We start from the raw sequence: 18,802 nt of genomic DNA on the forward strand, positions 1-18,802 counted from the left end.
ATAAAGAGATATAATTTTAAATTGAAAAAAAAGTTAACTAAACAATAATTAAAATACTGTATAAAAAAAAAATTCAAATCAATGTTATTAAGATTGAAGTATTGAGGTATTTAATAAGAAATATACAAAGAAAATCATTGACAGGTATTAAAAAATTTAACTGTTAATTTGGGATATAACCCTAAGTATGAATCGCAGAATTATTTGGCATATTTTTGTGATAAAAAAATTAAGAAGGCATAAAATAATGTTTTCTTCCAGGCCGTTGCAGCGGAAAAAAAAATTCTCTCAGCAAGTGCCTGGAATAAATCAATCGTAGGTTTTTCATTATTTAAAAAAAATAATTCATCTTACAGTTTTGTTTGCTTAAAATAGTCCAAAGAAGATTACCTGACTATTTTATATTCAAAAATATTGAAAATTAGAGACATCCTAAGTCGACTAGAACCTGGACTCGACTGGATATGGGGGTCTGGAAATTGATCTCTTTCCTTAATATTGGAGCACTTCCCCAAGGCGCCAAACAAGGCTGTCTTTTCTTCCTAATTATCTTTAACATAAATGGAGAATGGATTATTAGAAAGACTTAAGAAAACTAGAAAGGCAGAGTTTCTATTAACGAAAAAAACTGTCAAACTTACGATATATAAATGACACGATAGTTCAGGCATAAAACGAACAAGAAATGTTTGAAATACTTCGACAACTAGAAGCTGTTAGTTGGGAATCAGGTGTATGACTACAGACCAAACATTTGTTTGATTAAATATGACCAAATGACGAAATAGGACCTCAAAAAATCTCAATGCCATTTTGACTTATCCATGATATAGAAACCAATGAAACTGTCATTTATACTGACGCAAAAATGACCAACAAAGGAGGGTCCTAACAAGAAATCGGGAAAAGGACTGGATTGGCAAAAGAAGCTCTGGACAGACTAGTTAAAATCTGCAAAGACCAAAGTGAAATTTCTTAAAAGAATGATATTCTTCATAGAAACCTATGGGTCAGAATCCTGGACGTTAAACGTAAGGAAGGACGGGATGGAGAGAATTATGATCCAAAGGAAAGTGGACAGCAAAAAAACGAAAACCAGATCTTTTGTAAAAATCATAGGCCAAGTTAAGATCTTATGTTAATATTAGAAGTAATGAAACTCGTATAGGATAGAGAAGCATGGCGAAGTCTTCTATCCTGAGTAGTCACGATGCTCGAATTCAAGCAACGACTGGACCATTTCGATTTTGAGTAAAAAAAAAACGATTCCTCCAATAGGAATTATTTATTAATAGTTTACATTAGGATTTGCCGGTAACCAATTTGGTACAAAAAACTAATGCTATATTAAAAAATATTTTTCCTTTTATTTTTTGCACATTCGTCTCTATGGCTTTGATCACGTTGGTATTATGGTTTACTTCTTTTTTTGACTTTTTGGCGGAAATACATTTACACACATCCCAATACTGCTGTTAGTCTTAGTCTGATGTATTATTATTAATATTTTATTCGTCCTGTATCTTTTCTTTTTTGTAAAATATTACATAATTTGGGAAACATGCTTTTTCACAACTGACTTACCTTGACAAGCCTCTAATAATTACCACCCATCATATGCAAAACATTTAAGAAATGTAAAATAATGGTGCGTACCGAGCCTCTTAACCCAAGCCCATACAACTCGACACATGAACCCATTATTAAAATAATCAATCTCAAAGTGAGCATATGTCGCAATTAAAATTTAAAGAAAAAAAATTGCCGGCCGCCATGTTTCTTCGATATAGCGCAATGGTATTTTGCGATAAGACCGTATCGAAACTGGTTTCATAAACCGTAAAGAAAAAATTCGATTGGCCAATATTAACCAGCCGTAATCCGGCCAGACGAACGTTCTTTATTTAACTTATCTAATGTTGACAATAAATACGTTGACCGGAATTTTAGGAATGTTGTTGATCCGGTTGCACTTTTCCATTCGGAGATTTACCATTTTTATTTCTGAGATCTACATGATTAAAGTGGATTTTTTGTCTGAAGTAAATAAATAAATAAATAAATAACTGAAACCGCGTTGCAAACGGTTTCGGACTTATATGTGCTAGAACATCTTTTTAAGATATGACGTTGACATTTCGGAACTTAAAACCGTTATGTAATATGTTTGTTGGTTAGGTTTTGTGTTATTTATTTTGAACATCTTAATATTTTTCAATAAAAGTAATTATTTTATTATAAGTGTAATAAATATTATTTTTTAAAATGCATACCATTGATGTTAATGGTAATTTTACTAGTATGTTGTAGAAACAGAACAACTTGATAAATTAAGAAGTATAAATAAAACCATTATCAGAAGTATAAAATAAACCATTCTACATATATTCGTAATAAGATATTTCACGTATTTAAAGTTATTTAAAGATGTTCTAAGCATCCTATATCCTTGAACATGTTCTACTATAGACTCAATACTTTAAAATATAGTATACATTACACACAAATCAACGAATAAAACATAACAAGCTTAAACTCATACAACAGTTTACTCTCGTGATAAATAAACATAAAACTTTCGCACCATAGAAGAAAAAAAAACGATTATCCGCCCACTCGATATAGGGACCATATATAGAAATAGTTTCGGAGATATTACGCCCCAACACGCGCCAAAGGGGATATACTGGGTCCGAAAACTTTTGGGGTGCATAAGAAATTTAATTACAGAAGAATAACGAGCCTGCCAAAAAGGGGATTTTTTTTATTCGTCTGGAGATTGCGGAGATAGGGGCAACCGCACGTGTCGCGTCGGGCTGAAGTGGGCTTTTTTTTTCAATATTATTTAAAAGCGAATAGACGTACGATGTGTTTTCTCATTTCTTATTAACGTTCTGGTCTCTTTGGGAGTTTTTCCGGATCCATCTAAGTTGTTTTATTACCGTCGTTTATCATAAATTTGAATTTATGATAAACGACGGTAAAAGATGTTAGAAATACCTACATGGTTCTGAAGATTGAACTTTTTACAGCATTACGAGACTTCCAAAAATTATATTTTTTTAATGATTTGCACGTAAATTAAATTTGTATTCTTAGAATTAATTTTAAAATTACGTGAAATGTCTTAAATTAAATTAAAATTAATTCAAATGCTTGGAAGAATCACAAAATTACTTTATGAAAAATTATCAAATAAAATTGAAAGTAACTTGATAATCCTGAAATCAAATTGAAAATTAATTAAAGAGGCTGGCAGTGTCTCAAAATGGCTTCAAATTTGTGAAATTTAATTAAAAATTATTTCAAATGCTTAAAAGATTCTCAAGATGACTTTGAATTACTGGAATTAAATTAAAAATTACTTCAAATTTAATTAAAAATTATTACAGATATCATCAACATACAATAACTTGAAATTCCTAGAATGCAATTAAAAAATAATTTTAAATATCTGAAATTAAATTTAAAATTATTTCAAATGCCTGGAAGAATTTCAAAATGACTTTTCATTTCTGTAATCATATTGGAAATGACTTCAAATACCTAAAATAGTGCCAGAAAAACTTCTAGAGTTTAATTAAGTAGTTAAAATTTCTGCTTTTAAATTAAACATTACTTTATGTGCCTGAAAGCGTTTTAAAATGGCTTTAAATTTTAAAAATTTTATTGACAAATATTTTAAATACCTGAAATTAAATTGAAATTTACTGCTAATTTCTAGGAGAATCTCAAAATGACTTCAAATATCTAAAAAAGTATCAAAATGGCTTTAAACTTTTAGAGTTTAATTAAATAGTTACAATTCCTGCTATCAAAATGAAAATTACTTTAAGTACCTTAAAGAGTTTTACAATAGCTTTAAATTTTTAGAATTTAATTGAAAAATATTTTAAATGCCTGGAATTAAATTGAAAATTACTGCTAATGCCTGGAATAATCTCAAAATGACTTTTAATTTCTGTAATCATATTGAAAATGACTTCAGATATCTAAAAGAGTGTCAAAATGGCTTTAAACTTCTAGAGTTTAATTAAATAGTTAAAATTTCTGCTATCAAATTAAAAAAATACTTCAAGTGCTTAGAAGAATTTTAAAATGGCCTTAAATTTTTGGAATTTAATTGACAAATATTTGAAATGCCTGAAATTAAATTGAAAGGTATTGCTAATGACTCAAAGAATCTCAAAATGGCTTAAAACTTCTGTAATCATGTTTAAAATGACTTCAAATATCTAAAAAAAGTGTCAAAATGGCTTTAAACTCCTAGAGTTTAATTAAATAGTTACAATTCCTGCTATCAAATTGAAAATTACTTCAAGTGCCTTAATGAGTTTTAAAATGGCTTTAAATTTTAAGAATTTAATCGACAACTATTTTCAATGCCTGAAATTAAATTTAAAATTATTTCAAATAACTGGAAGAATTTCAAAATGATTTTTAATTTGTGTAATCATATTGAAAATGACTTCAAATACCTAAAAGAGTATCAAAATGGCTTTAAACTTTTAGCTAGAGTTTAATTAAATAGTTACAATTCCTGCTATCAAAATTAAAATTACTTTAAGTGCCTTAAAGAGTTTTAAAATGGCTTTAAATTTTTGGAATTTAATTGAAAAATATTTCAAATGCCTGGAATTAATTTGAAAATGACTTTTAATGGCTAAAATGTCAAAATGCTTTAAACTTCTAGAATTTAATTAAATACTTAAGATTGAAAAATTAGTTCAAATACCTGGAAAAAATTTCAGAAAGTGGCTTCAAAGTTTTAGAATTTAATTAAACATTGCTTTAAATGCCCTGGAGTAAGTAGTTCAAAATTACTTTAAATTCCTAAAATCGAAATAAATCAAGAAGAACCTCAAAATCAATTGAATTTTTTGGAATTTAATTGAACATTATTTCATGTGCCTCGACGAATCAAATTAAAATGAATTTAATATTCTGTAGTCAAATTTTAAATGTCTTCAAATGCCTAGGAGTTTCTTAAAACGGCTTTAAACTTTTGAAATTTAATTGGAAATTCCTAGAGTCAAACTAAAAAAATATCAAAAAAGCCTGGAAGAATCTGAAATTAAATTTAAAATTCTGAAATCAAATTAAAAATTACTTAAAATACCTAAAACTATTATTTTAATGGTCTAGAATTAAATTAAAAAACATTCCGAAAGCCTGGAGAAAGGTTAAATTAAATTTAAGTTTCTGGAATGTATTTGAAAATTACTTGAAATGCCTAAAATTAAATTAAAAATTATTTTAAAATACTGCAAGAATCTCAAATTTAATTGAAATTCTTGGAATCAAATTAAAAAAATTTGAATGAAATTGGATATTACTTTCAACGTCTTAAAGAGTGCAAAAGTGGCTTTAAATTTTTAAAATTTATTTGCAAATTGCTTCAATTCTTGGATCTAAATTAAAAAATTATTTTAAATACAGGAAATTTAATTCAAAATATTTTTAAATGCCCAGGAGAATATTGCATTAATTTTAAATTTTGGAATATAATTAATATGCCTTAATAAACCTCAAAATGATTTTAAATTCTCAATTAATTTTGCTGAGGTCTTATTTGTCTTTAACCACATATTTGTCTCGTCTTCATTTATGTCCCAGAAAATCATTGCATTCTTCTTTATTATTTCCTTGGATAAAATATTCATAACCGTTTCTTATTTTGTCAAGCTTTGTTTTTCAGTTTCCAAACTGCTGGAATTTTCGTTAATTTTACTAGGTATATACTCTTCATCCGTAGTGAAATTAGATTCGATCCTAACTTGAAGATTTATTAAAACTCGGAATACCTACAGGAAATTTCTAGAGAGGAAATTTTATGACAAGTTTCAGCACTCTATAATTTTTATACAATAACTTTTGGGCTATTTCCAACATGTATTTTGTCCACTATTATTATATCTTCTTCCAAAGATGCTGCGAAAATAGAGACTTCATCAAGGACTTGGAATATCTTTATTTTAATACCGTATAAGCTCTAACGCGTTCGTTAATGGTACATTTTCTGAAAAAATACAAAAAAAAACCTGATGTACAATTTGAGAAGCGTAAGTGATATTTATAAAATACACAATATTACGTAACTATGGCAAACTATGTAATTTTTATATAGTAATTTAAAATCAAAAAACTTTATAGTAAAACATTTTAAGACGAGTGAAAACGGTAGTCATTTGCAATAAACAAATATGGTACAATGGTTTGCGTTTATGCCAAACAAAATATTTTGCATATAAATTGGCATAAAGGCCACATTTTTGAAAAGCAATATTTTATTACATTTGTTTAAGATTCATCAGACTGAAATGGAAAAACATTTATACGAATATTATTTACCATTTTTTTCCGTGAAAGTGTTATGAAAAAACAACAATATTTTATTGATAAACTTATCAACAACAATTATTTAAACTATTAACTATAGAGAGCATTTTAGGTTCGTTACAACCAAATTGCAACCAATCAAACTTTTAAATATTGTGCAACGCACACAGACCTTTGTTCTCTTATCTTACCATTAGGATATTTCAGGCTGCTATAAACGTTATTAACAATATTTTATTTATTTATTTATAGTATGAAAACTGGTACTTTACACGATTACCTTGAGTTTAAAAAAATTTCTTTTTAAGTGATATTACGGGTACGAGAGCGACGTAATAAACATTTACTGTATGGGCCTGCAAATTATATTGCAAGGTTTATGGTTAATTTTATACTGTTTTTTTTTAACTTATAAGAGATGAGAAAAATGATCTTCTTGATATAGGAATTTTTAATTTTTTATTTAAATTTTGGAAATCCATATTTTTAATGCATAATTGTCTTAGAAAAAAACACTAAAATGTGTATCCAATACTGGAAAAATTATAAATTGAAAAATTTGACTCCTGAGAAGTTTTTAGTTTTTCCCCAAATATTGCGTATTTTTTTTACTTAAAGAAGATTTATAATTGTGTCATATATATTTTTGTTGTATGATGTTCTGATAATTCTATTTTTTCTCGTAAAAAAATGGCTTAATAGGAAATTTAGATATATCTGTATTACAACGGTAAACAGACGTTCCTAAGGTATCATCTATATTCTTGAATATAATCCTTCATGGTCTTCCTCGTAAAGTAAATTGTTGGTAAAAGTTTTTCCTCTATTTTGGTCCGAATTTTAAAGGTATCATTTACATAACGAACCCAAGGATTTAGTTTGTGTTAACATATAAACATTGTGGTACAAAGGCAAAATGCTGAAACTGATTAATGTATGTTTCGGTTTAATGTTAAGAGAATGATGCAGCTCTACGAATTTCCAATGAAAGAATAAACCATATTTCCTTGTGAAGAAAATGATGCGGAAGAATTCTTTTAACTGGTTATGGGTTGTAAAGGAATTTTTGAGTTTACGACTAGAAATAACCCAAAGTTTCTTATGACTTTTGGGTAGTTTCTTCTCTGAATGGTTGTCCTTTATCCAAGGCTTAAAATCTTCAGGTCATATGTCTCTGGATCTCCTACCATGTTAGGGTCATGTTGCCTTTAACTGCTGGGAGGATCTTCGAGTTACTTTCCCTTCTAACATCTCATAAAGCTAATTTTTTTAATCGAAGAAAGACAATGCAAGTAAATATTTAAAATTTAAAAATGTTCATTTGTTAAAAAAATCAATAATTAATTTTTTATTTCATTGAATATCTTTTGTTTATCTTTTTATATTACATATCTTTCATAGCTTACTTTTTATCACTTTGATTACCCTTAATTTTTTGAAACCTGAAGATAATTTCATTGGAAGGATCTTTATTCTAATTTCCAACCCTTTAATTGTTATTGGTCTTAAAACATGACAAATTGATCGAATTTCATTTTAATATTATTTTTAATATTGAAAATTTGTATTGGCATGTATCTTAAAAAAAAAAGATAGTAGATACATGGGTATCTAATAAATTTATTGAAAATATTTTATATTTCAATTTTAAACCCTCTACCTCTGATCATTCCTGAGATACAGCCAGAAAAGGAATTGAGGACTTTTAAATTTACTTTAAATTTTGGTGCATGAAATGATGATTGATGGTAATGGGTATCCAATAATTTTATTAAAAAAAATTATATTTCAATTTTCAATCTCATTTTCATGTGTTCATATTTTAATGTGTATTTAAAGAAAATCCTACAACTTGCTTCCAATAATTTTATTATGAATGAGAACTTATATTCCAATTTTCAACCATATTTCCATAAGCATTTAAAAATATATCTTATAATAAGTATCAAATTTTTTTATTACGAGATTTTGCGGCGTTAACTTTATAGTGTTACTATTTTGCCAAGAGTTTGCAGACGGTAGCTCAGAATTATTGGAGGCTTGGGTTTGTTCGAAGGTTCACTTATGACTGGCTATTAAAAAATATAAACTTGATTATAACAATTAAATAAGAGGGCGCCACTTAGTTTTTTTTTATAAATGAAAGAAAACTAAGAAAAAGACTTGGTATATAGATTTCAATTAACAAATAAATGACCCTGGATAAGGTAAATTTAAAGAGGCAAAAAAATCTCAACAATACAACCAAATTATATTTACATCAAAGATATGTACACACCTCGTCATGTTCTAATCTGGCAAATTTAAATAATTTGCTATGAATTAAAGTATGAATAATGTTGATATGATTAAAATAAATTTGACAAAAGTAACATATAAATTATGATTTCACTACTAGGTAGATTTCAGCACTTGAAAAATAAATTGCAATTAATAACATTTTTAGTATATAGTTGTATTACGCAGGGGAAAGTTCATGAACCTTTTTACCTAAGGCGTATCAGCCTTAACTGAGTTATATCTACTTAACTACCAAAAAAGGTACTGAAAAATACTGAACAAAAAATAACTAAAATTATAGATAAGAAATTGACGTATTAAATTATGATATTGATTAAATATTTGTAGCAATAAATTGAAATTAAAGGTATATTAATAAAAATTTAAATAAGTGAGGCAAATCTATGGTTAGGAATATTTAAATAAATGGAATAAACTGGCCTGTATATTCCTCCAAGAAATGAACGGCTAGCGATTTGTAGCTCAGCTATCGGGACTGGGAATCTCTAATACTAGTTCTAACTCTAGCTCCAGCTCCACCGCTTTTAGCAATTACCCGGGGAAATCAAAAGCCTGCAGCCATCAACAATTGAAGAAGAATAAAGAGGAAAACTAAAAAAAAAACCTAAAACAACGGTTGCCATTGTATTTACTGTCCATAAAAAATGAATGGCGTTAAAAATGTGACACACTCACCTTGCTACGTTTCATTCTCTATCCATCAAAATCTTGGGCATCCTGCACCAGAATTATGAATTAAACGGTTCCCTAAAGGAACAAGATTAAGGACTAGGGTCAAGTGGTGTAAAAATGAGACACCGAAGATTTTGGGTAAAAATAAGACAGTCAATTTTTTGCCACTAAAAATTATTTTAATGAGACGAAAAAAGGACGTAATAGAGTCTAAATATTCTAAAACCTAAAGACAAGGAAAATGATGAGGTTGTAGCAAACAATGTAAACAATAGCGAACAGAAAATAATTGAAAAAGAAACAACAAACGAGACTAATGACACTAAAACATTTTAAGATAATAATGTTGAGCCACAACCGTCTTCGTCCACTTCATTCGAGAATATTTTGCTAAATAAGATAAACAAAACAAATCCTGAAATAAAGCGAAGGAGAAAAGTTAATTCCAGTTGTGCTGTTTTAACTAGCGCCGAATATTTAGATAGTATTAGGGAAAAAGAAGTGTCACAAAAGAAGAAAAAAGAACCAAAGAAAAAATTGACAAAAGTGGCCGAGTCCTCTTCAGATGATGAAAGTGTAACTTACCAAGAAGAAAGCGACATTGAAAATATGACATTAGACGAACTCATAAAAGAGGAAGAAAAAGATTATTATAATAAGAAGATATAAGATTATGCAGCCGAGGAATTTAATACAAATAGTGACATAATATTGGCGACTATGTTTTGATTAAGTTTTGTACCAAAATAAAAAAAAATGCATTACGTTGCGCTAGTAGAATCTATGGGAAAAATTCATATTTCCTCAAATACCTGGAAAATATGAAGTACCAAAGGATGACGTAGTAATGAAACTACCTCCTCCAATAACCCATGGAGGTACTGCCAGAGTTTCACAGAAATTTGTGTTTTCTATCGCTATAAATAAATATAATCTTAACTAAATCGTTTAACTATAACTACATGCAGAGTATTTGGAGTTTTTTTATTTATTTAGGTAATATTTTTGATGTACCTATCTAGAATTTATTTTCTGTTTTTTATTTTTATTTTATTATCAAACTGCGACTTGAGTTTGATTGAACTGTTTTTACATATTTATGTATTTCTTATTAAAGGTTTTTAGTATGGGGTAAAAATGACCCAAAAAAAATGTTTTTTTTTTTTAAATTATTTTCCAGTTTTTATTGCATTTTTTAAATAAATCTGAGAAAAATCGTACAAAATGTTGTTTCATTTTTCAACCAGGGTACCTCATAATTGCTCGATACCATGGACAACATCATAATGTCTGAAATTGCCATGTATCTTTTTTACCCACCCCCTGTCTCATATTTGCCCAAAATGGCAGGTAAATTATGAGACAGGAGTTTTATTTTTTTTCTTAACACCCATAACGATTTCCTTGAATTTGTCATTTCTATGATATTCAGCATAGAAATCTACATAGTATGATCATTTTTTGAACATTTATTTCAAAAAGGAAATGGTTTAAAAATTAAAAGTTTTATAAAATGTCTCATTTTTACACCACTTGACCCTATAAATTACAAACCATATTGGCCACTTCCTGCTTCACAAACTTCGGAAATAAAAAACCGGCCTTTTACGTGTGCTCCTACCTGCGACACGGAACAAGTCCTCGAAAAATGGATCAGTACCAACTAAATCAGTAATGACCCCACATCTCGCCTGAGCTGTCAATATCAGCCAATCAGAGAAAAAAATAATTAAGACCAATCAGAAAAGTGACGGACCGTCAACAGAAAGCATGGATAATTAAACCAGCAGAGTGATGCGTTACAGTGGTAATATGTCATTGACAGTGTGAATTTAAAGAATTATGAATAAAAGAAGTTGACTGAAATTATTAATGTAATTATTGAAATTAATGAAATATCAATGGAGCTTTAGTGAACATAAGGAGTAGAAAAATAAAACCCTACAATTTTATATTTCAATTTGCAAACTTATTTTCATATGTCCATATTTCCATAAGCATTTAAAAATATATCCTATAATAAGTATCAAATTATTTTATTTCGAGATGTTATGTTTCAATTCTCATACTTATTTCCATATTTCCATATGTCCATATTTACTAGTTTACTAGGAGAATCTATATTTGAATTTTCAACCATCTTTTGATTAATATTTAAAAAAAATATCCTATAATAAGTATCCAGTTATTTTATTAGGAGATTTAATATTTTAATTTTTCTCTGTTTAGTTCTTGAGACATATTCGTTTGATTCCAGAGGAATGTTTCATTATTTATTATTTGCGAGGTCTATATCTCCATGTATTTTTTTTTTTTTAAAACCCCTTGTTAAATTGTATTATTAGGAATTTATCCTAAAATCAGACACGAAGTGAAATTTTAAGAAAAAAATATTTATTTAAACAATGTTATCTTAATACATTAGCTTATCTTTAAAATATAATATGATGCTTAAAGCACATGGATAATTCCTGCAGTATAGTATGCAATTTTTTCTAAGAAATATTTAAATACAATAAAATTATCATTAACCTCACACATTATCTTTGATTATTTCAATATTCTCTAAAATTATTGGTAAAAACGATTTTTCTAATAATTCAAGAAAAAAACAATATTTAACTTTTTTTTTTCTTTTCCAGCCTAAATAGATTAGAAGACGAGCTACATAAACTAGCAGAGTCTTCAATAGTGAATATTCCACCAGTGGTGCAGGACAGTTCTCCAGACACCCCACAACCGAACGCCTATGACCTAAAACAGGGTTGGATGAACGGAATTTTCGGTTGTCTTAGGCCAGTACTCGGTATTATTAGCAAAGGGGTGGTCGATAGTAAAAATGCACAAGGTAATACCAAAATAACACTATTCAATGAATTATCCTTGTTTTTTTTATCCAAAAATATGTTGTGGAATCTTCTGTCAAATATTCCTAATAAATAATAATTTATTTCAAGGATCTATTATAATATTTTTAAATTCCTTCTAAACACGAATGATGACAATAAATATTGAACTTTTCCACTCTTTTTCTATATCACAAAAATAATAAAAAAAAATGATCCCAAATAGCAAAAGAAAAAAGGAAAAACTGCCAGATCTCAGGGTATATAAAATCTAGCAAGAAAACTATATAAGGAAAATATCGATTTCCCCACGTTATTTCCCAATAAATAAATAAACGTTTCACCTTTTACAGACGACTGGGAAATCCCGTTTGAAAAAATCACCGATTTGCAATTTATCAGTTCCGGTGGGCAGGGCGCGGTGTTCTCCGGCTACCTCCACAACACCCTGGTGGCCATCAAGAAAGTCGCCGAGCTCAAGGACACCGACATCATCAACCTGAGAAAACTCAACCATCCAAATATAGTGAAATTCAATGGAATATGCACCCAAGAGCCCTGTTTTTGCATCATCATGGAGTTCTGCCCTTATGGGTCTCTCTTCAATTTGCTCAAGAAACAAAAGAACGCGGTCACGACCAACAGGGTGGTCACGTGGGCCAAACAGATCGCCAGCGGCATGCACTACTTGCATATGCATAAAATCATTCATAGAGATCTTAAGAGTCCTAAGTAACTAATTCATAAAAACTGTCGATTTTACAACTATAATTTATACGATTTCAGTGTCTTAATTGGAGATGGTGAAATTATCAAAATCAGCGACTTTGGCACCTCCAGAACGTGGAGTGGAGTGAGCGAGAAAATGACTTTTGCCGGCACAGTGGCCTGGATGGCACCAGAGGCTATCCAGGAACTGGCGTGTAGTGAAAAAGTCGATATTTGGTCTTTTGGGGTTGTACTCTGGGAACTGTTAACTTGTGAGGTGCCTTATGATGGAATGGAACAAGGTAAATTAACTGATAAATTAATAAAATTATTATTATTATCATCGAACCTTTATCCTTTCTTTGAAATCTCCTCACTATATTTATTTATCATTGAGTTATAAGATTTCACAAGTCTGTCAAGAAAGCTTTGACGACCATAATTGGTTCTGTAATAATTCTCATTAAAGAAGCGCTTTAAACGTATTGATCTAGAGCATATATTGAATAGTATATCAGATAAAAGTAGTAAATAATCAATAAGGTCATTCAACAATTTAAAGATGTGGAGAGGCATTTCTTTTTCCTTTCGTTGCTTTAAAGATTCTAAACCAACAAGTTGCAAACGAACATATCTGGGTAGGTACCTTTATATATAGAAATCTAAACTTAAATAATAGATATTTTACAAACTTGTGTGGCACATTTTCTAAAAGATCAATATAGCAATTATAAAAAAGAGACCATGTAAGATGCTACGGATTAAGCTATAAGTAAAAACATTTTATTTCTTAGGTATCCTTCCAACAATCTGTAAATCTGAAATTTCATTTTGTACAATGAAACAGTCAGTAATAGAATTTATAACTTAATATACCATTAAGTCATCTGCATACAACAAAAACTTAGACATAGAAAATATCATCAATAAAGAATAAAAATAAAATAGGCCCAAAGTGGAAACCTTGAGGAACACCAGACTTAACATTTATTTTTTAGATACAATACCAAACAACGTTTTAGATATTGGATACGATCTTTCAATGCATGAAATATATCCAAGAAAATATATTAAGCAATATGTCTGGAATATCCCACAAATATGTCAAGTATCGTATATGCAAAAGCAATATTCCTAGCATATGCTTAACAGATATGCAGAGAATATTTAATTTTCATTTCTGTGAAGCATGCTAGTAGCATACGTTTAAAGTTAAATTTAAAATAAATTATTCTTTTTTTTAATTTTAGTTAGGTATGAATTTAATTTTTAACATTTCTTTTATGGAAGTAATCTCTACATTTAATAATATATATATTTAATTTTTTCACTTAATATACTATTTAAAAATATTAGGGTAAAGATGCTTGGGGACGACAAAAATATGGTGATTTAAGCTTTTCCAACCTTTATGACTTCTGAAACTTTAAATTGACCACCCTGTATAAATAATTAGGTATGCCAGGATGTATCTTAAAAGATAAAAAAATATTGCAGACATAGGAATTAAATATACGTACGCAATAGATATGCCTTTTATATATTAAAGAAGATAGAAATATATTGCTGGCTCATGTTTTATGGTGAGCTTGGCATATGCCAAGTGATATGAGATATTTCTGGAAGATATGAATATAATAATTAGATATCTGGAGTTAATGAATAATTATTTTAAATTCCTGAAACATGTAGCAAAATAGGATCAAATGTAATGTAAAATATCCGAAAATTACCTAAAGTTTCTTGAAGCCATAAAAACAACTTTCGATAAACGCCTAAAAAAAATATTTTTTTTCATTTCTGGAAAACATGGTTTTATTTCAGTTTGCCTAATTTGCTTAATAGTTTTTTTGATAATTTTGGATTTTTGAAAACTCGAGAAAGTACAAAATTATTTTTTATCTTCTTGGAATTTTTCGTTATTCTGTTAATTTTTAAAGGCACATTTTACAAAGATTTAAGGACTTTTTTTTTCATTTCTAGAAAATGTAAAACAATAGTACCGACCAAATACCTGGAATATATAAAAAATCACTTACAATTCCTTAAAAAAAATATCTAAATAAAATAAGAAATTATTTAGGTTTTCTGGAAAACATTAATTTTTTTCGAGTTTTTTTAATTTCTTTTATATATTTTTTGTAATTTTGGTTTTTTGTAAACCGGAAAAGGTTAAAAATTTTATTTTAATTGCTAGGAATTTCACATTATGTAATTATTATTTTAAGATATTTAATGTAGTTTTGTGTTTTTTTCCAGCGATTTATGAAAAAATTATTTTAAATCCCGAAAAAGTCTAAAAAATTACGCTAAGCAAATAACTGGAAAACGTAAAAAATCACGTTAAATTCTTCAGAGACATTCAAAAGTCACGACAAATGCCTGGAATAAAATGAAAATTATTTAAATTCCCTGGGAATTTTTTTGAATATTTGGGAAAACCTAAGCAAGTAAAAAATTGATTTTTATCTATCTACTAGGAATTTCCCAGACATATCTCATTTGACAAAATATATTGCAATATGCCTAAAAAATATCCCACAAATGTACCAAGTGCAATATTTCTAGCATATTTTTAACAGATATGCAGAGAGCATACTTCTGATGTAAGATACTTAAGGATTTCTCTTATTTTTGGGTCAATCTTCTATATATCCAAAACTTTAATGAGCCAATCATGAGGTATTGAATCATTGGCCTTGGCCTAATCTATGTAGCAAACATTTAGATTTTGATATCTCCTTTAGAGTTGTTCAAAAATCACTACATCGATGGTAATCTGTTGTTTTCAAGAAAATCTCTTTTACATCCTTATTGCTCTTGTCGTAGAATCTTTTAAACTCCTAGTCTAAAAGAAAAATTAATTTTTTTTACCAGCGTATAAAAAACTGCAGAACAATTCAATTGCCTGAAATAAATCCAACAAGAATTCAACGTCCTGGAAGAAACCAACAAAGAGTTTTATTTTCTTGAAGAAATTTGCGATGAAGGAAGTGCTCATCATAAATTGACCAAATAGAACTTCTTCCATTCATTTTATTCTTCCAGGCATTTAAATCCTTCTGCAATACATTTCTTTTCTATCTATAATAGATTCTAAGCATAATAGAAAGAGATGAGTAAGTTTCCTTACTAAAGACAAACGTAATTTTAAATTTTTTAATCATTTCTTGCAGGAAATATTTTTTTAGGTATTTTCTGAGAATTTCTCTTTGATTTCTTTCATCAATTATTCTTGGATTTCGACCGAGAAATTGTACAAAAATTCAACTGCCTGAAAAAGATTGACAACTAAATTAGACTACCTGAAAGAAATGTAAGAAGATTTTAATTTCTTGGAAAAATTCAATGTAGAATTCAACTCCTTCAAATAGTCGAAAATTAAAAAGTAGACATAACATAACAAAATTTGAAAATTTCTATGTAGATATTCTTTAAATAATTTTATTCTTCCAGGCAGTTGAATTCATCTGCAGTAAATTTATTCTCTATTCTGTTCGTTTAATAACAAACATCTTCAATTTACACAAAGAACATATATAAAAAAAAGTTCCTGATAATTGATGTGCTCTTCAATTTTTCTTAGACAGTTCAATTCTTTTACAATTGCATCAAAAACAAAAGAAATCATATTCAAAAAACTCAAATTTCAAAAATAAAAAAACTTGGGTTGGAAAAAAGTATATATATTTAAAGAATCCAAGGCATTAGTAAAAATTTTCTTTCAAAGAATTCCAATTTTATCTTTTTGGGGATTATTTTATCTTTCGGGATTTCAACACCAAAGAGAAATTTGAAAATACCATCTAAATGCAAATATTGTCAAACAAAAACAGTAAGAGTTATAGTTAAAATAGTGTAATAGATCGAGGTAATGGGTATTTTTTTTTGTTGATTTTTTTCATAAAATGCCATAAATCGTAAGTTTTTTGAACTAAAGTCTAGTGAAAAGATTCTTGATTGATTTCTTCCTAAAATGTTAAATTCTCCTTTAGATCCTTCAAAGCAATTGAATTGTTCTTAAATGTCGACTAAAGAAATTGAAAGAAATGCAACAGAAATTGAAACGTAAACTCAACTGCTTAAAGGAAATCCAAAAAGAATTCAATTTTATAGAAGAAATCAATGTAGAATTCAATTTCCTGAAGTGGTCAAAAGTCAAAAAGGAGACAAAATAAAAATTTTACAATTTTATGCAGATCCTTTAAATAATTTCATTCTTTCATGCAGTTTCTTTATTTCTTGATTTATTCCACACAGTTGGGAAAATGTAAATTCCATGCTTGGAATAAATCAATATTCGTCCGAATTCGTCGAAATTTAAGGCTTTTTTTTCCACAGTGGGAAAAAGAGTCGAAAAGTGGATATTGGCTATTTTGCATTAATATATTGATAGAAATTTCTTTATTTAAAATTATGGATTCCATCCAGACCATGGCCCTGATCCAGATCTTTCAATTCTGTGTTCTCTTTATACACCCGGCTATATCTGCTGCTGTAAACTCTGTATCTTCCACCTCTTTAACATTTAATTGCTTTCTCATTCTTTAATCTTCTTACCATCTATAGCACTACTGATCTTTGCCTTTTTTTTTGTAGTCTAAAAGGCGGAAAGACATCCGTCTGTTGGAGTTGAACTCATTTTTTTACTTCTATTGTTTTGTTAGTTCATTCGTGATTTTGGTGAGGTCTTCTTTAGTTTTAATTTTCGTGTAAGTTGATCCTTGTAGTTTATCAGATCTTTAAGTGTCAACTTTATTTTAACCATTCACGCTACATCAATCCTTGCTGGTGATTTTCTTTGACGGATTTCTTTTCAGGTATACTCTATATATTATTGTCGGTCGGCCTTTGCTCTTACTTGTCTAGCACACCATCAATTGCAGGCATTGCTGATTTCATCTTCCATGTCCTTTGAAGAATTGTCAAGTCTCTCTCTCACCCTACTAAAATATTGATCTCTTGCTTTCTGTTGGTTATTATTCTATGTATATACCGCGTATGTTGCTGTTCTTGTCATTGATAATATTATTGTTCTGGTTGTTCATCTTCTTGCTGGAAATCGTCTTGATACTGAAGTAAGTTTTTAGTTTCCTTATTATGTCATCAATTTCTACTGGTGTCTTCTAAGTCCTTTTTTCATATGATAATATTCTTACGCTTTGCTATATTCTGTTAGGTTAATTGCATTTCTCATCCTGGTAGTGGATTGCATAGTAGTAAGCTTGGATAACTTCGACTTACCTCTTGAGTTCACTCGAATACTAAATTTAATAATTCGCCCCACAGGTGCGATAATGTACTCAGTGGGTTGCGGCAAACTGAAACCTCCGATCCCATCAACCTGTCCGGACGGTTTCAAGTTGATCCTTCAAATGTGTTGGAAACACAACCCGAAAGAGCGACCCAGCTTTAAGCTGATCAGCAACCATTTGGAAATCGCCGCGGTGGAAATCCTCGCCAAGTTCAAAGACGATCAGTTCTTCAAAACGCAGGAGACTTGGAAGGTCGAGATCAAGACCCAAATAACCCAATTCGTCGAGCAGCTTCAAAAACATAAGATCGAGTATCACTTGAAGGAAGAGCAGCTGATTAAAAGGAGAGAGATGGAGATTAAGCATATTTTGGATATTAGGGAGCTGTATGATCGGAAGTTGGAACAGGTTGGTTTGACTTAAGCGTTTCATTTTTCATAATAATTTTTGTATTATGCTTAGGTTCATCAGCTTTGCGCCGAATTAACCGGCATGATGCAAAGAGAAAGAGCCAAAACCGCAGTAGGGCACCAGTTAGAGCGAAAAGGCGATAGAAGGCGACGATTTCTTGGCACTTGGAAGAAGATCGATAGGCGTAACAGAACGAACAATCAAAGCACCACCCCAACTAGTCCAGAGTGTAGCTTAACAAGTCCAGATAGTCCACAAAATGTAAAATTA

The 18,802-nt window shown here is 29.2% G+C and overlaps 1 protein-coding gene across 1 annotated transcript in view; it reads left to right on the forward strand.

Moving 5' to 3' along the window:
* Positions 1–18,802, forward strand: part of LOC126735115 (mitogen-activated protein kinase kinase kinase 13) — a 41,982-nt gene that overhangs the window by 14,332 nt on the left and 8,848 nt on the right. The window contains exons 3-7 of the mRNA XM_050439043.1: positions 11,955–12,160; positions 12,512–12,890; positions 12,945–13,168; positions 18,156–18,529; positions 18,584–18,793. Of these exons, the coding sequence (XP_050295000.1) occupies positions 11,955–12,160; positions 12,512–12,890; positions 12,945–13,168; positions 18,156–18,529; positions 18,584–18,793 (1,393 nt within the window). The remainder of the gene's footprint in view (positions 1–11,954; positions 12,161–12,511; positions 12,891–12,944; positions 13,169–18,155; positions 18,530–18,583; positions 18,794–18,802) is intronic.

Source organism: Anthonomus grandis, chromosome 4 (assembly GCF_022605725.1).
Source record: "Anthonomus grandis grandis chromosome 4, icAntGran1.3, whole genome shotgun sequence".
Lineage (NCBI taxonomy): Eukaryota > Metazoa > Arthropoda > Insecta > Coleoptera > Curculionidae > Anthonomus > Anthonomus grandis.